This window comes from Camponotus floridanus, unplaced genomic scaffold (assembly GCF_003227725.1).
Source record: "Camponotus floridanus strain SB8 unplaced genomic scaffold, Cflo_v7.5 scaffold40, whole genome shotgun sequence".
Lineage (NCBI taxonomy): Eukaryota > Metazoa > Arthropoda > Insecta > Hymenoptera > Formicidae > Camponotus > Camponotus floridanus.
Window position 1 is genome coordinate 1,703,358 of NW_020229548.1, and position 20,120 is coordinate 1,723,477.

General features: G+C 49.7%; 1 protein-coding gene across 1 annotated transcript; it reads left to right on the forward strand.

Moving 5' to 3' along the window:
• The first annotated feature begins 8,793 nt into the window (after nt 1-8,793).
• Nucleotides 8,794-10,997, forward strand: LOC112638946. Its single transcript, XM_025411590.1, has 3 exons — nt 8,794-9,527; nt 9,596-10,021; nt 10,145-10,997. Exons 1-3 carry the CDS (start codon nt 8,794-8,796, stop codon nt 10,995-10,997), a joined length of 2,013 nt encoding a protein of 670 aa, XP_025267375.1.
• Nucleotides 10,998-20,120: the final 9,123 nt, after the last annotated feature.

Below are 20,120 nucleotides of genomic sequence, written 5' to 3' on the forward strand. Positions count from 1 at the left end.
GATAGCAATAGGAGCGAGCGAGACAGCGATAGGAGCGAGGGAGACAATAATAGGAGCGAGCGAGATAGTAATAGGAGCGAGCGAGAGGGGAATAGCAGCGTGCAAGGAAAGGCTCGATCCTCAAGTTTTCTCTTCCAGCTGCTATGCCTCTCTCGCTCGCTCCTATTACTGTCTCATTCGCTCCTATTACTGTCTCGCTCGCTTCTATTATTCTCTTTCGCTCGCTCGCCGAGATACATTTGTTGTGTGGTAATAATATATATATATATATATATATTATATATTTTATATATATATATAACGAAATATGATTGTGATGATCATATTTCGTCAGCCTTAAAATTCGTATACCCCGCCCACCGGAAACGGGCCGCGGGCCTACAGCAAGAAAGGTTAGGCTAGAGAGACAAAGGATTTTAGATTATAGATCAATTAGACAAAGGACTAAACAAAGAGAAATGATTGTAAAGCTATTAAGAGGCATAATTAAGAAATAGTGAAATATTAGCTGTAAATGTTGTTTCTCTTATTTGCAGGTACTGCAAATCATGTAAATAATGTAAATAAGTTAAGTTTAAGCGCAAGTTATATTAATAAACCAAAATCTCTTATTTGCAGAAACTCAGATACAGATTTATTTCCTAACATAAAACCATAAACCTTATATATATATATATATATATATATATGATAATAATATATTAAAATTACTATATAAAATACAGTAGGAGATGGTCGTGGACTGTGATAGAGTGAACACGTGCAGATATAAGCGGAAGAGTTTTTCAGACAAAGATAGGTTTGTGGGAGGCGTGAGAGGAGTGGGTGGAGGAGAAAGAATAAGAGAGTGTGAAGGGGTGGAGTGAGGGAGAGAGGGAGAGCGAAAATCAAATAGACCTAAAGAAAAAGAAGTGAAAGGGAGCAGAGAAAGTATTAGGTTAAGAATAAGAAAAAGTAAGTGACAGATAGGAAAGGTGTATGGAGAAGGAGAGAGAGACAATCAGCGCCACCGCGGGTGCAGAGGAAGAAAGTAGAAAAAGCGAGAAAGGATTAATTGGTAAAACAGAAAGGCAAAGAAGGGAGGAAAGTAGCAGAGAAGGAAAAAAGGAAGGGCCAACAACAAATAGAAGAGGAAGACCGAACAAGGCAAACAATCTCACGAGGGAAAGATCAGGGAGCGAGGGGTCAATTTTAGAGCATATATTTAAAAGGAAAAGAGAAATAATACAAGAAGAAGAAGACAACGCAGGAAAAAATAAACGCAAGAATAGTTGCACGGAGATAGAAACAGGCAAGGAAAAGGAAAATAAGAAAGTGCACGGCGAGCAGCAAAAAGGAGAAGAGACAAAAATGGCGGAAAAACAAGAGCTGGATGATATGAGCGATAGAGAAATTCTAATGATGCTGACCAGACAATTACAAACCATGCAGATAAGCATGAAAGCGGAAAAAGATGAAATAAGAGAAGACATGAGGAAACTGAAGGAGGAAATAGGAGAGAACAAGAGAAAACAGGAGAAAAGAGAGAAGGAGATGGAAGAAAGAATAGATAAGAAAATAGGACAGATTGAAAAAAAACTCGAAAAGACAAAAGGAGAAGAGATGAGAAACATTGAAGTGAGATTGGACCAAATGGAAAGAAAAATTGCTCAAAAAGAGGTAACGATAAAAGAAGAAAATGCGGGTGTATACGAGGATCAAATGAAAAGAATGCTAAGAGTACTAGAAAAAAGAGAGAGAGAGGACAGAAGAAGAAATTTGATCATCAAAGGATTTGGAAAAGTGGAAGACACGACAGAACTAAAAGAAAAGGTTGAACAATTCTTTAAAGAGAAGTTTAAAACTGAGGTAGAGATAGAATCAGCCAAAATTACAGGAAGCAGGAATTACATATTAGTGAAAATGAAAACGGAAGAAGAAAAAGGAAAAATCATGAGAAACAAGAGATTATTAGGCAAAGAAGAAATTTATATAGAGCATGATAGAACAAAAACAGAGAGAGATATACAGAGAAAAGTAGTAGAGATAGCAAAGGGAGAAAAAGCAAAAAAGAAAGAAGTTATAATCAAATACTGGAGAGTCAGAATAGAAGGAACCTGGTATAGGTGGGATGAGAGAGAAGAAAAGTTAAAGATACAAACATTTCAAAAAACGGAGACAAAATGAAGGAGGAGGAAGAGGAAATAAAGGAAGATGGCAGAAAGAAGCAAGCAAAAAGAACTTAAGATTATTATTCTGGAACGTAGCGGGACTAACAAGGAAGGACGAGGATTTCTGGAAATATATAGAGAAGTTTGATATAATAAATTTGTCAGAAACATGGGTCGAAAAAGAAGCGTGGAAGAGAATAGAAGGCAAACTACCAAAGGACTATAACTGGGAAGCACAACATGCCACAAGAGACAAGAAAAAAGGGAGAGGAATAGGAGGCATGATGACAGGAATAAGGAAACAGTTCAAGAGAATAAACGTGAATAAGGATACAACAGACATGATAGCTAATGAGCTTGTTATAGGGAAAGAAAAATGGAAGATAATATCGATATACAACAGAGCAGGCAAGAGGAGTTACCTGGAGAAAATAGTGGAAGAAGCAGACGAAGAAGAAAGGAAAAATATAATAATGGGCGGTGATTTTAACGCAAGGACAGCAGAAAAAGGGGGTCTGGTATGGGACGGACAAGAGGATGAAGAGAAAAGAAACTCGAGAGACAAGATTATAAACAAACAAGGAGAAGACCTAATTAATGAAATATAAAAAATAGGTCTAGGAATATTAAATGGCAATACTGAAGGGGATGAAAAGGGAGATTGGACATATGAAGGACCACAAGGAAAATCGGTAATAGACTACGCAATATGTAACATAGAAGCATGGGAAAAAGTAAAACAATTAAGGATTGAAGAAAGGACGGAGTCAGACCATATGCCTCTAGAGATAATGCTGAACACAGAACTACAGGAAGAAAGGAATAGGGAAAAGGAAAAAGAGATACAAATAGAAGACTGGTCAGAGGAAGGATGCAGAGAATACATAGAAAAATTAGAAAACAGAAAAGAAACAGAAGGATCAATACAATCGGAGTGGGACGAACTCAGAGAAGAAATTGGAAAGGCAATAACCAAGAAAAATATAATAAAAAAGGAGTTCAGAATTGGACAAAAGAAATGGTGGGATAAAGAGTGCAGGGAGAGCAAGAGAAACTTAAATAAGGTGCTAAGGAAAATGAGAAGAGGAGAAATAGACAGGAAAGAATACATGGCGAATAAAAAAATACATGAAAAACTGTGTAAAGACAAACAGGAAAAGGAAAGAGAAAAGGAGCAGAAGAAATTAATGGAAATTAAGGATAGTAATGAAATTTGGAGATACATCAAAAAGGAAAGAGGCAGAAGAGAATGGCCGGACGAAAGCATAACAGACGAGCAATGGAAAAGTCACTTCATGAACCTACTGGAAGGAAGTGATACAAGGAAAGAAGAAGCAAATAAGCAAGAGAAGAATGAGGGAAAAGAAGAGGAAAAAATAAGGATCACAACAGAGGAAGTTAGAGAAGCAAAAAAGAGGCTAAAAAAAAAAAGCGGCAGGAGAGGATGGTCTGAGAAATGAGACATGGATAATGGCAGATGAAAACACAATAGAAAGGCTAAAAAAGATCATACAAAGAATAAGCGATGAAGGAGAAATACCAGAAGGATGGAAGGAGGGATGGATTTATCCAATACACAAGAAAGGAGAAAAAACAAGGCAGAGAACTACCGTGGAGTAACACTGATGGATACGGCATACAAAATATACGCTATGGTACTAGAAGGAAAACTAAGGAAGGAAGTGGATAGGTTAAAAATACTGCCAGAAACACAAACGGGTTTCAGGAAGGGAAGAAGCGGGATAGACAACATATATATAATGAAGACAGCAATAGAAAAGGTATTAAACAGGAAAGGAGGTAAAATGTTTGTGTTCTTTGCAGATCTTAAGGCGGCCTTCGACAAGGTGGACAGGAAAAAATTATGGAGTAGTTTAAGAAGAGCAGGGATAAACGAAAAGTTAGTAAGGAAAATGGAGGAACTATACAGAGAGACATCATGCAGGGTTAAGATTGGAGAAAGAGCCACAGAAAAATTCTGGACTGAAAGAGGTTTAAGACAAGGATGTCCGCTGAGCCCCTTGTTGTTCATCATATTCTTAGCGGATATCGAAGAATATCTAAACGCAAGAAAGGATGGAGGAACAGTAATAGGGCGAATGAAATTATATACACTAGCATATGCAGATGACTTAGGAATTATGGCAGAAACAGAAGAAGAAATGAAAAGGATATTGAAAAGTTTGGAAAAATACTTCGATAAAAAAGGACTAACGCTAAATGCCGGAAAATCGAAAATATTGGTATTCAGCAAGAAAGATAGGAAAATGAAGGAAAGGAAATGGAGGTGGAAAGAAGAAGAGATTGAAGAAGTAAAAGAATTTAAGTATTTAGGATTTACATTCATGAAAAACAACAAAGATGAAGCGCATATCAAAGACGTAAAAAGAAGAGCAGCTGCAGCCATGACACAGATATGGGGAATAGGAGAGAGAAAATTTGGTGGAGATGTAGCAAGAAGAATCATGATGTTCAATGTTCTGATCAAAAGTATCATGCTATACGATGTGGAAGTATGGGGCTGGGAAGAAAAGAAGGAGATAGAAAGAATGCAAGAAAGGTACATGAGATGGATTTTTGGACTAGATAGATGTACACCAGGATATGTGGTGAGAGAAGAATTAAAAATAGAGAACATCAGCATAGAAGCAGGGAGCAGAGCATTAAAATTTCAAGAAAAAATGAAGAGGCAATCAGATAATAAGATTCTGAGGGAATGCAGAAGAGAAAATAGCAAAGAATACTGGAAGAGAACAAGATGGGGAAAAGCCATGGAAAAAATGTATCAAGAAGGCGGCCGAGAACGATGGGAATGGGAAGCAAGAGACGACAAGGGAGAGGATATAATCGAAGAATGGATAAAAAACAGGAAAGAGGAAAAAAAGAAGGAAAGAAGGAAAAAGATAGAGGAATCAAAATCAACAAAGGAGTACAAAAGATGGTTCACCGAAGACAGACCAAAGTATCTAGAAATAAAAGGAAAAGGAAGAAAGATAAAAACCATAGCGAGATTTAGATGCGGAAACGAATGGAAGGGCAACAGATACTGGGAAGCAGAGGAGAAAAGAAAATGCAGGATATGCGGAGAACAAGAAGAATCGTGGAAACATATTTCGGAGGAATGCAGTACAAGATTTGAAAAAAGAGAAGGAGAGATTATGCAAGGAGACGGACAAGGCGTGGACTGGATGATGTGGGTGATACAGAAGAGGAAAGAAAAAGAGACAGAGAAGAAAATGTGAAAAGCCAAAGACAGAAAAGCCATTGTAAATGTATATGTTTATGTTTAAAATAGGCTTATAAGCCATGTATCCCGAAAAGGGAAGCATTATTTCTAATAATAAAAAATAATACAATATATAAAATACAGTACATAAAATATATAATATAAAATATATTTATAACAAAATATTTTTTAAAATATTTCATATATAGAATGGGCCCCATCCATCGCCCATTCTCGTAAGACGCAACCATTATATTTTTGTCTTTCCGATTTGCACATCAAGTGTATAAATAATATAGCATTATTTTTATGCGAATGAGGAACGCATTGAATATTATTATATTAAACAATTGCTATTTATTATAGTGCAACAAACATTTATTGTGAAGGGAACAATGACAGCTTGTTAGTTTCTATTATATTCATAAAATGACGTCTCATGCGCTCTACGTCATTAGAATATTTATCCTCACAAGGATTTCTTCCTAAAACTACAGATGTAGCAAAAGCAGCTGCATAAATTCCGCAACATATGCTATCTGGTTGTTCTTGGACTTTTTCAAATATTATATTGCTTACATTTATTCTTGGATAACGTTTGCGAATATAATGTTTCTTTTTTTCTGCCAATTTTTTATATGTGTAATCAGGTAAGCTGTCATATAAGTAGGGAGAATAGGGCGATTCTAACCCACTTTTTCCACGGGTGCGAGAGAGAGGTCTTGTAGAGCGAGAGAGATAGAAAGATATCCGAGGGGCAGGGTGACGGCGGCGCGGGTGAGCAGGGGGGTAGGTAGGGCGAGGGGAGCCGCTCGCCGTCGGGTGGGTAAACGGAGGGTCGTGACGTCACGCGGCGGGGGAGGGCGAGGGGGTAGCGGACGGTGGGTCGCGACGTCACGCGGAGGGTTGGCGAGGGGGCGGTGGGGCGAAGGGGAGAGGGGTTCGGCGCGAGAGCGAAGGAGAGGGAGCGCGCGTCCCTGGTTACGGCGCGTCGGAGCGTCTCTGGACGCGGCGCGCTAGGCGCGCGCGATAAGCGGCGATCGCCCCGGCATCGGGCGCGAGACGGAGATAAGGTCGACGTTAATAATAGAGCGGAGCGGACGCGTTCTACGCAGGCCTGGAAGAGGCGTAATGTAAAATATGCGATTCGCGCGATTTAAATAATATTTATATAATATTTATATAATATTTATATAATATTTAAATAATATTTAAATAATATTAATGCAATATTTATATAACACATACGCGCCTCCGCAGGCTCGCGTCGTTTCGACGCGCCGAGGAGGGAGCGACAAGCGGCCTCGAGCGTTTCCATCGCGTCTTACGCGTCGCTCGAATGTAAATTCGAATATTTTTTAAATTTCCGTTTGTAAAAAAGGCGCGCGATGTATCGGGAGAGCACGCGGAGCGCGACGGTGTTTCTCGCCTCGTTTCGTCGTAGACGTCGGACGCGAGTTCACCGCGCGCGAGCGCACCGTTTGAATTTTAACCTAAATGTGCGCGCGTTTCGTAAACGAGCGTACGATGTATCGGGAGAACACGTCGCGAGTAGAGGCGTTTCTCTCGTCGACGGAGGTCGTCGATCCTTCGTTCTGGAGGATCGACGAAGAGCGCGTCGATCGGACGAGGACCTCGTCGCGCGCGCGATATCGCGTTTTCGCGCGATATCGCGTTCGTCGCGCGATATCGCGGTCGTCGCGCGTTTTCGGACTCGCCGCTTATCTTTCCTTTTAAGCGCGATAATGAGAGAGGAGCGGGATTCCATTAGGATTTACTCGCGCGCGCAAGGGATATTCGAGGCGACGCTTCCGTCGCCGTTCCTTCCTCTCGAGCGCGTCGCGCTAAGACGAGAGGGATATTCGCGGCGACGCTTCCGTCGTCGTTTCTTTCTCTCGAACGCACAGCGGCGAGAGACGCGCGCGCGATAACGCGCGCCGAATCCGGTCGAATGCGGTATTTCGACGGATTCGTCGTTTCCGAAGGCGAAAACCGCGCGACTGCGGAGAAATTTTTTCCCGCTCGCGCGACGTCGTCGTCGTCGTCGCTCGAACGAGCGAATATAAAGACGCCGACGGGCGTTTCGAGGCGCGCACACGCCTCGCGGATGGTCGCGATCGGTCTATCCGATCGTTTCTCGGTAAGATAGGTCGCGAATGACGAGGCGCGCGTATGAGCGATGCGAGTTCCGCCGGAGTCGTCTCTACCGTCGACGGTAGAGCGACGGAAAAGGAAGAGGAGTTGGCGCGCTCGATAGACGACGACAACTTCGAATTGAAGGAGAGCGCGCGATGGAATGTCGCGACGTATCATCTGAGAAGAGCCGTTCAAACGCACAGTCGGCGCGAGGAGTTGTGGGTCGAGACGGTTCTGGCCGAGAGTCGCAGAGCCCTCGTTTTCAACGTTAAACTAGACAGGTGGTTTGACGCGAAGTATCCGAGGTCGAAGTACCCGAAGGGTTATCCGTATCCAGAGGGTTGGAAATGCCCGCTTGTTCGATTATCCCCAACCGGATGTTCGATATTTCTCGCTGCTCACGCGCTGCGAGATCCGCGTGCCCGAGGATAACGCGGGTAGAACTCTGCGATACACGTACAATCGCAAGGACAGCGGTCGCGAGTATCCGTTCCGCCGAAATATGTTCTACGGCGTGGATTTGATACGCTTGAGGCGCGAGTTGTCATGAGCGAGGAGCGCGTCGATCCGCCGAACGACCGCTACGTTCGAGTGTTGAAGGAGAGGATCGCGTGGAGCGTAGCGACCTATTCGACGAGGCGGGCGATCGGTCTTCGAGACGCGCGCGAGGAGCTGTGGATCGAGACGGTCCTGGTGTGTAGCGGAAGAACGGCGAGATTCGACGCAGGAGATACGCGAGCGACCGGGACGCGTCGCGGGTTTTCGCTGCCGGTGGATTCGCGAGGCGAGACGCTGTGGATAAGGCCTCGCGGGGAGGAGAGAGAGAGGACGACGAATCGCCATGGGGAGAGAAGAAGACGCGACCATGCGGGAGGAAGAGCGCCGGACGCTGGAGAGCGCGCGCGATGTCGTCACGACAGACGACTATCGCGCGTGGACGCGACGGTGCGAGGAGTGTCTCGCGACTCTGCACGAGAGGTGCCTAGACACGAGTCGCCGAATCTCCACGGGGGCGAGGACCTCTCTGGTCGCCCGAATCCTGCGAGTGATCGGCGCGAGGAACGATCTACGGCGACGCTTCGAGCGGGAGGGCGCGGGTGTCGCGAGACGCGAGGACGACGGCGGTAGCAGGGTCGAGTCGCGCGAAGGATTCTCGTGGTCCGAGGTCGAGAGGGCTTTCAAGAGACGCGTGTTGACCGGCGCTGTGATAAATCTCGATTACATCGAACCTCTGAGATTTCTTGAGGACGCGGGGGACACCGTGGTCGCGTGCGCGACGTCATGGGTCGATATCGCAGCGTTAAAGTGAACACGACGTTCAACGGAGAATTCGTGTCGGGCGATAAAATCGCCGTTAAGACGATCGCCACGAGAAACCATCCCCTTCTACCCACAACGGATCTGCGCGAGTGGTACGATACTCGCGTCGTCGGCAATACCGTCGCGTCTTTGGAGGAGTTTCAAGAGCGCGACAGTGGATGGGCCCTGTCGCGCATACTCGATCTAACGGTGAACGTGAACGTGTACAATCCCATGCGGGCGGGGTGCCACGTGCGAGTACCGCGAGAGATTCAAATGAAAAGAGTGGTGGTCAACGTGCGATCCGACGACGAGGCGGGTTTCGCGTGGTCGGTGGTCGCCGCTCTGTATCCCGTGGATAAGCACTGCGAGAGAAGCTCGCGATATCCGCATTACTCCGAGGTGTTGAATCTGGAAGGCTCGAAGTTACCTATGACTCTGAACGGAATCGGACGGTTCGAGCGTCTGAACGATATATCGGTGAACGTGTACACCGTCATAGAGAGACGACGCGGGAAGGACGGTGACGACGGGATTCGCATCGTCCCTCTTCGTCTGACGGATCGAAAGAGGGAGAGACACGTCAATCTGCTGTATCTGAGCGATGCGACGCGCGAGGGTAACGCGGTCGGACATTTCGCCTGTATTCGAGATCTGTCTCGTCTGATCGGCTCGCAGATGAGCAAGCGACAGCACAGGACGCACGTGTGCGATCGGTGAGCGTTCGATCTCAGCGAACGAGAGCGAGATATCGAGCTAGCGTTTATTTTGTATTTTCTTTCAGATGCATGCATTACTTTCGCACGAGCGAGAAGCTGTCGGCGCACAGCGAGGATTGCGGCAAGCTGAACGATTGCGCGATCGTTCTTCCCGGCGAGGACGACAGGTGGCTAGAGTTCGAGCATCATTCGAGAAAGGAGCGAATTCCGTTCGCGGTGTACGCCGATCTGGAGTGCGCGTTGGAGAGGAAGGAGGGGGACGAGGGCGGGAGAACCAAGAATACGCGGATCGTTCAGCATCACAGAGTTCACAGCGTGGCCTATTACACGCGTTGCTCCTTCGACGACGCCGCGTCGGCGTACGGATCTTATCGCGGCGAGGATTGCGTCGCGTGGTTCGTGCGCGAGCTGCGCGATCTGGCGCTTCGCGCGAAGGTCGCCCTCGACGCCGTGGTACCGATGGCGGATCTGACGTCTGACGAGCGGGAGATGTTCGCGGGCGCGTCGCGCTGTCACGCGTGCGAGAGACCGACGACGCTCGCGTGCGCGATCACTGTCACTTGACCGGCCGTTTCAGAGGTCCGGCGCATTCCGCGTGTAATTTGAATTACAAGGACCCCTACGTCATACCCGTATTCTTTCACAATCTCGGGTTACGACGCCCACTTCATTATCAAGGATGTGGCTAACGCGTATACCGGCAGCGTCGAGTTGTTGCCGGTGACGAAGGAATCGTACATAGCTTTCTCGAAGACCGTTCGTGATAGCGCGGCGGCGGCGGAGGGAGACGGGGGAAACGCCGCGCGTTCCAGATACGTCAAATTACGATTCGTGGACTCGTTCAAGTTTTTAGGCGCCAGTCTCGATAAGCTGGCGTCGTATCTCGACGAGAGCAAACTGACGATCGCGCGAGGCGAGTTTCGCGATCTCTCGGACGACGACTTCCGGCTTCTCACGCGCAAGGGCGTGTTTCCGTACGAGTACGTCGACAGCGTCGAGAGATTGCGGGAGACGCGTCTCCCGCCGCGCGAGTCCTTCTACAGTTCTCTGACCGGCGACACCGTATCGGAGAGCGATTACGCGCACGCGACGCGCGTCTGGAAGCGATTTAGCGTCGAAAATCTAGGCGAGTACAGCGATCTCTATCTGAAGATCGACGTTCTTCTGCTCGCGGACGTGTTCGAAAATTTTCGCGCCGCTTGTTTAGAGAGTTATGGTTTAGATCCCGTGTACTACTTCACGTTGCCGGGATACACGTGGGACGCGATGCTTAAGTACACGAGGGTCCGTTTCGAGCTGCTCACCGATATCGATATGATGATGTTCGTGGAACGTGGAATACGCGGCGGTCTGAGTCAGTGCTCCAACAGATACGCTCGCGCTAACAACAAGTACATGAGCGCGTACGATCCGTCGCGACCGTCGATCTATCTGATGTATCTCGATATCAACAATCTGTACGGTTGAGCGATGTGTCAGCCGTTGCCGTACGAGCGATTCGAGTGGGTCGACGACCTCGAGAGTCTCGACATGATGTCCGTGACGGAGGACTCGACCGTCGGCTACATTCTCGAGGTCGATCTCGACTATCCGGCCGACGTGCACGACGCCCACGCCGATCTACCGTTTTGTCCCACGCGCGATAAGCCGCCGGGCAAGCGGCAGAGCAAACTCCTAGCCACGCTGTACGATAAGCGCCGATATGTCACGTACTATCGCAATCTGCAGCAGTGCGTTCGTCACGGTTTGCGTCTGACTAGGATTCATCGCGCGCTGCGCTTCTCGCAATCGCCGTGGTTACGCGGATACGTGGAACTTAACACGCGTTTACGCACTAACGCGAGTAACGTTTTCCAGAAGAATCTGTACAAGTTGATGAACAACGCCGTCTTCGGTAAGACCATGGAGAACGTGCGCAATCGCGTGGACGCATGTCGATTCTCGATATATCCAAGATTCGTCTGTACGCGTTTCACTACGAATACATGTCGCCGCTCTACGGCGATAAGTGTAAGATATTGTACACCGACACGGACAGTCTCATTTATAGCGTAGAGTGCGAGGACGCGTACGAGCGAATGAAGCGCGACATCGATAGATTCGACACGAGCGATTACGCCGTCGACAATCCCTACGGCGTGCCGCGCGCGAATAAGAAGGTTCTCGGTCTGATGAAGGACGAGAACAACGGCGCTCTCATGCTCGAGTTCGTCGGACTCAGAACGAAGATGTACGCGTTGCGAGTCGAGGGTAGGGGCGACACTAACAAGGAGAGGTCGCGACCTTGGGGTCACCGAATTAAATAAAATTTTAACTGCGTGTAGTACTCGACAAAAGAAGTTTTTGAGGAAAGTGAGAGGACGCGCCTCTCAGCCGTTTAAAAAAAAAATTAAGTGAAAAATAGGCCGTATCTTGTAAACCGGTAAGTTTAGACTAATCGTCAAGTAAGCGGCGTAGCTCGGGCGGTAAAGCCCGATACTATTATGCTGCTGGTCACAGGTTCGATCCCGACCTGTGGTAGTTTCATTTTTTTTTCATTTTTTTTTTTATGCGAAACGTACTATATTTTTTTAATGAAAAAAATTAAATAAATAATTTAATTTTTTGTTTTTATTTTATTTTTATTTCAGGAAAAACAATTATTTACGATATGTTAATTTATATTAAATTTTATAAAACGTCACAATTCTATATATTTTACTCGATACTAACAAAAAAAATATATAAAATTATTATGCCACTTATTAATTAATTATAATTTAATACAAAAAATATTCGGTACATACTTTTTAATCTCATTGTCAACTTCGCTACTGCTCCAACCATTACTTATACCTGTTTTCATCAGGTAACGGTTTTTAGTCCCTTCCTGCCTTTTCTATTGTGTTATGTATATACCTATACAACTTTTAAAATCTTGTTCAATCCTAGCCAGACTTTAACCAGAGCCATCAGTTTTATAAAATTTAATATAAATTAACATATCGTAAATAATTGTTTTTCCTGAAATAAAAATAAAATAAAAACAAAAAATTAAATTATTTATTTAATTTTTTTCATTTTCATTCATTAAAAAAATATAGTACGTTTCGCATAAAAAAAAATGAAACTACCACAGGTCGGGATCGAACCTGTGACCAGCAGCATAATAGTATCGGGCTTTACCGCCCGAGCTACGCCGCTTACTTGACGATTAGTCTAAACTTACCGGTTTACAAGATACGGCCTATTTTTCACTTAATTTTTTTTTTAAACGGCTGAGAGGCGCATCCTCTCACTTTCCTCAAAAACTTCTTTTGTCGAGTACTACACGCAGTTAAAATTTTATTTAATTCGGTGACCCCAAGGTCGCGACCTCTCCTTGTAAGAAGAGCAAGGGCGTGAGGAGCAGCGTCGTCGCGAGAACGCTGACGTTCGACGATTACGAGCGCTGCCTGAGACGCGAGATCGAGATGACTCGCGAGCAGTCGTGCCTGCGAGATCCAAGTTACACGAGGTGTACACCGTGCGCGAGTCGAAGGTCGCGCTCAGTCCGTACGACGATAAGCGCTACGTCGTGCCGGATTCGACCGACACTCTGCCGTGGGGGCACTACAGGATACCTCTGTGAGGAGAGGCGCGGATAGATCTTAAGCGCTATGCGATGTATTTTTTACAGATATGCGTGATGTATTTTATTATCTTTAATGTTGTACAATATATATGTTTGTTGCGACGCGTTGCAATGCGCGCGATGTATTTTCTTATCTTTAATATTACAAATATATATATATATATATATATATATATATATATATATATATTCGTTGCGCGTTACAATACGCGCGATGTATCTTTTCGTCTGTAATATCGCGCGAAAATATACGTATGTTCGTCACAAAATGTCGGCTTTGTCTATCCACGAATTATGCGAACTGTCCATCCCCAGCCACTTCACGAGAACCGCGTCGACCTTCCGGCGCAGCACTCTCTCCACGAGATACACGTCGGGATCGGAGACTCGCTGCAACTCGTGCTCGTAAAATCCGCCGGCTATCGGTTCGCCGCGCGAATCTTTCAGCAGATACGTCGCGGGATTCGTCCTTCGCACCTCGGCTACGCGGAAGATCTCCGCGGTCTAATTCGGCGTGTATCCCTTCTCGAACAGCGTCTTGTACTTGCTCACACGCACGGGATCGTTCGGTCGAAATTTTCCTGGAGCGGCGATCTTCGGGTGGTTGTACAACGTCGACAGGAGTCTCGACGCTCGAACGGGCGTCACGTCGATCGGACGCATCCCGATGGTTCGATGCTTGCGAGCGTTGTACTCGGATATTAGACGCGGCAGCGCGTTGTACGTTCCGTTCAGCGTGAAGTACTTCCACATCGAGTTCTTGAGCGTGCGATTGAAACGCTCGACGATGGACGCTTTCAGCACAGAATACGTTGAGTAGTGATTGATGCCGTGTTTATCCACGAATCTTCGCACCTCGGCGTTGTAGAACTCCTTTCCTTTGTCGGTCTGCAGATTTCTCGGGCGATGTCCGGAGGCGCGCGTCACGCTCGACAGAGCTCGAGCGTCGCTGCTCTTTCTCTTGAGCGGTACCGCCCACGCGTACTTGCTCAGAGCGTCGATGACGGTGAGTATGTAATTGTGGCCTCTGTTCCGTCCGGCGTAAGGACGCATCTCGACGACGTCCGCTTGCCACAAATCGTCGTATCCGCGCACCGCGACGCGGCGACGGGGAAAGTTCTTTCTCGCCGGCGCGTGCAGCTCGTTCACGAGTCTCCGTTTCGCGGCGCTCATCTCGCCGTCTCTATTTTTTTTTCTACCCTCTCTTCGACTGTTGCTTATCAGGAATTTTAGCGCCCAGTTGTATGATTACCTTATTCGGATCGATCGTCTTAGGAATCGCAGCCGCCGCCGCCGCCGCCTTCGTCGCAGCCCTCGTCGCCATCGTCATTGTCGCGGCCGTTCTCCTCGCGAGTTCGTTCGCGTCTTTCCTCAGACGCGCCATCTCGACGTCCAGTTCTCGCGTTGGAAGTCAGCGCCTTCGCCATCAACTCCGCAGCGTTCTGTCGTAATCGCTCAACGCGGCTCGATTTTTCTCGTTGTTCGCCGCTACATTGTTCACGTGCGACAGAGATCTCTTCAATGCGCGCACTCGCTTCTCCGTTTTCTCGCCGATCTCCTCGAGCCGCGCGACGGAGGTCCCCAGTTCGCGCGACAGTTTGCTCGACGCGTCCGCGTTCGTCCGATTCGTCTCGACGGAGCTCTCCAGATCGCCCAGTCGCTTGTCGACGACCGCGCGCGAGGCCGATCTCTTCGCCTCGACGGTCTCGATCCTCGTCGCGGCGAGCTCCTGCAGATTCTCCAGCGTTTGCAGCCGATTCTCGAGAGCGCTCTCCCTCGCGCGAATCCGCGTAAAGTCGGCTTCCAGAGCGCTTGATCTTTCGGTCGCGGCGCTCTCGAGAGCGTCGATCTTCTTGCTCAGAGTGACGATTTTCTTCGCCGTCGAGGCCGCGTTGTTATCCGCTCGCGTTCTCGCGCTCGCGATAAGCTGGTGATTATTCGCCACGTTCGCTCTCACCACGTGTATAGCGCTTTCGACGTAACTCTTGTTCGTCGCGTCGTCGTTGTTGGTCGGCCAGGCCACTCCTCGTATCTTGAAACGCTGCGCGCCGTAATGCGACGCGGAGGAAGAGACGTCGGAGACGGTCAGGCACAGCGCGTTATCGCGCACGTAATTTCGCAGAGATTCCACGCTCGCGCGCAATCTAGCGCTCGTCGCGTCGCGACCGCGTCTTCTCCGCGTCGACACTCCAAACTTGCTCGCGAACATCGTGTCGTCGAATGAAGCGCGCGTCGCCGCGATCGTCTCACAGTATCTCGCCCGCCTCGCGGAGCTCCTCGATTATCGACAGGATCTCGTTGTCGTGAGCGTTGTTGCCGGCTTGAGAAGCGTCCAGCAATCTTAGACGATCCACCAATTCGTTCGGATCGTCCCAGTGAACGTAGTCCACGGTGTCGCGGGTCGCGCGTATAGCCCGCGACCTCCGCCGATCTTCTTCCTCGGACTGTCCGTCCGCAGGATCGGAGCTATGACGTGCTTGTACTTGTATTCCTTGTTTCCCAGTACGGGCATACGAATATTGTGCTCGCGCTTGTGAGCGTTAGTTTGCAGAAGTATGCTCCTGTACGCGGCTTTGTCTCTCTCGGTGTACTTGAAATCGTCGGGAATTCTCTTGAAGATCAATTCGTACAGACCGGGAGTACCGGCGTATCTGACTCCGTCCACGAATATCGCGTCGTCGGCGCCTGCGTCGAATCGCTTGTCTCCGAGCATAGTGCCCGCGTCGGCGAAGTAGACTCCGTAAACGTGATCGAAATCGCTCGGCGCGCCGCCGCCGAGAAGAGCGCCCATGTACTTTCGCGACAACGGGCCCAATTGATCGCGCAGGATGTCTCGCCCTCGAGGAGTCCGCAGAGATTGTCTCACGGACGTTTCGAGCGTCGCCGGCGATCCGAGGAAGACGTCGTCGCTCCTCTCGAACGTCTCCTCGACGGACGGCTGCGTGAAGAGGTCTCCGCTCGCGAATTCGCGCCGCTGCGCGGGAGACGCGTCCGGCGCTCCCACGGGCGTGGAAGTCGTCGCGTTCAGATGGCGAGATCGCTTAGCTTTGAATCCTTTCGCGGATGGCGGCGGCGGTAACGCGCTCTCCTCGGCCTCTTCCTCGTCGTCGTCCTCCTCCTTCTCCGACGCCTCCGTTCTCTTGACGCCTCGCGCGAACGTCTCGTCGATCTCGCTCTTCGCCGGTTCCCTCTCTCGCACGCTGGCGCCTCACGCGGAATCGTCTCTGACGCGCTCGGCGATGCGTCGCAACGGTTCGACGATCGGTTTGAAACGCGTCTCCAGAGCGCTATCGCTCTCCATCCTTCCGGTCTTCAGCGCTCTGTGCTTCCTGCGAATCGACGCGCGAGTTCTCGCTATCTCTATCGCGGTTTTCTCGCGTCTGTTGACGTCCGTCATCGCGCGCGTCATTCCTCGACGTTTCGCCTTCTCTTATCTCTCTCCCCTCTACGATCGCCACCGTCTCGAGAAGACTGACTCATCCTCAACGACGACGACGACGACGCACGCGATGCTCTACGGCACGGCGTAATCGTTGAACCCTCGCCTGTATCTGCCGTTGCGCAGCGCGCTATCTTTGTCGATCACTAGAAAACCGTATCGGTATTTCCAACACGCGCGACACAGCGCGTGAAAATTCTCGTACGGCATATCGGTATTCACGTGATCGCTATGCACGTGTTTCAGATTAGTGCCATCCTGCTTAAAGAGTATCAATAGATTCGCGTTGTCGCGTATCAGATGTTTGGGTATCTTAGCGTACGATTGGCACAGATAGAAGCAATCGACTTTCGCGTGACGCCCCATGGCGAAGTACTCTCTCACGACGTCCTGTTTGTCGCAGGCCACGTCGTCGAACACGAATATCAAGTTCGGCGACGCCTCGCTAGGTGGGATGACGTCGACGTTGTTCGAATACGTGAACCGATATCCCTCATAGGTTTCAACAATTTCTCCAGATATCGATATTTAGGCTGATGCAACGATTTCGAGTAAACGTACACGTTCTCGAATCGCACGCCATGTGGGCTCTCCAGAAGGCTTATCAGCACGTTCGTTTTATCGCAACTAGAGGGACCGCAGATTACGCAGCGGATCGCGGTCGGTAACAGATTACCGTGTCTTCGCGGTTCCTCGTTCATCGAGCGCGTCTTACCGTCGACGTTGGATACTCTTATCGCGATCGGTTGACGCACGAAACGCATCGTTTTCTCTCTATCTCTCTCCTCTCGTGATTCTTCCTCGTTGTCGCGAGCGAATCTGCGACACAGTGCGCAGATTCGCGCGCGCGAGCAACGAGCGCGGATTCGCCCTCGCGAACGCATATATATATATATATAGAGAGAGAAAAAAAAACGATCGCGCAGTTAGGTGTGTCCGATCGACGGTGACGCGATAGAGTTACGCGCGCGCGCGCGACGCTTCGTCATGTTTATTTTATTGGTGAACGATTCCGATATTCTCGGACTCAGCGTCGATCAGTTGCAGTACGTTCCGAAGAAGCTTCTGCTGGACAAGTACGGCGATTTCGTCGATCGATTGTGGGAGAGATTGCCTAGACATCTGCAGGACGATCCGGACGTGCAGCGTTATCGCTTCTGTCACAAGCATCACAATCAGCCGTGGCAGCGAACGCACATCGACGGTCCGCCGCCGTGCATCAAAGACTGCGGCATGTGCCGGGAGAACGAAATGGCGTGACTGTGAGCGCGTCGACGATCGAGGCGCATGAGATATGACGAGGACGCCGCGACGGCACGTCGCGGATCGGACGCTCGGAGCGAGAGCGTTCGAGCGTATCCGGGCCGGGGATTCGACCCTCGGCGAGAGAGTGGCGGCGTCGGCCGTATGGGCAGCTATGAAGGCGAAGACGAAACTAGGAATGGGTATGGCTGGAGCGCGAAGAGGCGCGAGAAAGAGTGGCGGAGGCGGCAAGAGAAAAACGACCTCGACGAGGAGGAGGAGGACGACGACGACGAGAGGACGGGTTCTTCCCGCGGCGAAACGCGGCGGCTTCCTGCCGCTGTTGCCAGCGCTCGGAGCTTTAGGATCGTTGATCGGCGGAGCGGCCGGCGTGGCGAAGATGGTGAACGACGGTAAGGCCGCACGTCGGCAATTGGAGGAGCTGCAGCGACACAATCGAGCGATGGAGGGCCGCGGTTTGTATCTCGCGCCTTACAAACGCGGCGGAAGCATCGCGAGACGAGGCGGACGAACGGTTAGGAGGAAGAAGAAAAAAAAGAAAGTCGCGTCTTCGCGCGCGTTAGACGACGTCGTAGCTCCGATCGGCGTCACGACGAACGAACAGTTGAGCAGCGCGGCCAGACGCGCTCGCGTGCGTCACTTCAGAGGTGTGTTCATGCGCGACGCGTTGCCGGCGCGAGTTCGTCGCGACGAGAGTGGTATCGTGAACCTGGACGCCTCGGGGCCGGGCACGCATTGGGTGGCGTACGCTAAAAGGGGAAAAGACGCTATCTACTTCGACGCTTTCGGCAATCTTCGGCCGCCTCGAGAACTCGCGCGTTATCTCGGACGCGACACGCGCGTCGCGTACAATCGCGATTCCCAGCAGACGTACGATCAGAGCGTCTGCGGACAATTGTGTCTGCGTTTCCTTCGACGAGTCGATTGGGGAGGAGGAAGGAGGAAGCCCTTCGGTCTCTAACGGCGATAGCGCGCGTCGTCATGTCGCTGATTCTCACGCTGACCGGAAGAAGCAACGTTCTCACGGCGAGTTACTTTCCGCCTCTCGATCTGAGCGACGACGATTACGATCTCGGCCTGACCAATTTCGAGACCTACAACACGATTCCGAACGTGAATTCCTCGAACAATAAATTTTACTTCGACGACAATGATGAGACGATCGCGATCCCGATCGGATCCTACGAGCTGCGCGATATAAGCGCGTACCTGAGAGCCGCGATTCTTCGAAGACCGCCGAGCGCGAGTACCGGAGGGAGAGACGGCGGCGATGGCGCCAGCGACGGCGACGACGACGAGGAATATCTGTACGACGTCGAGGACGCGGAGGACGAGAGCGGCGATCGCGTTCTCGCGCTATGCGGTAACGACAATGCCATGAGAAGCGAAATCAAATGCGCGTACCGAATTAATTTCACCAAACCGAACAATATCGGATCGTTGTTAGGTTTCTCCCAGTCTCGCGTATTGCGGCCGAACAAATGGTACGCGTCCGACGAGCCCGTGAGCATTATCGCGGTTAACACGAATCGCGTGGAGTGCAACCTGGTGACGGGCGCGTACGTGAACGGGAGATCCGCTCACGCGATACACGAATTCGCGCCGAACGTCCCGCCGGGATACAAAGTGTCGGAGATCCCGAGGCAGATCATTTATCTGCCGATCATCGCGCGACTCGTGACCGACGTATCGCTGCGCGTCGTTGATCAGAACGGTCGATTGATCGATTTCCCCGGCGAGGAGAGTAGGTATATAAGGCGGATTCTAACTCAGGTCCTCTCAGGGGGGGTGAGGCGCGCGGGGGATTACGGTGGCGCGGGGGAATGACGTCACGCGGGACGGAGGGGATTTCGGCGGCGGCGCGTGTTAGATGTTTTACGGTAATATTGTATTACATGCCCGATTGATAAACAATATTGCGTACGAACATGTTCGGTTTATAAATAATATAAACAGCAGCATTTCTTCGAAATGCATCGCATGCGAGAGCAACGCGTGCGAGGGAGAGGGAGCGATGGTGCGAGAACAACGCGTGCGAGGGAGAGGGAGCGATGGCGCGAGAGCAACGCGTGCGAGGGAGAGGGAGCGATGGCGCGAGAACAACGCGTGCGAGGGAGAGGGAGCGATGGCGCGAGAACAACGCGTGCGAGGGAGAGGGAGCGATGGCGCGAGAACAACGCGTGCGAGGGAGAGGGAGCGATGGCACGAGAGCAACGCGTGCGACGAACGAGGCTTACAATTAGCGCGAGAGAGAGAGACTTACAACTAGCGCGAG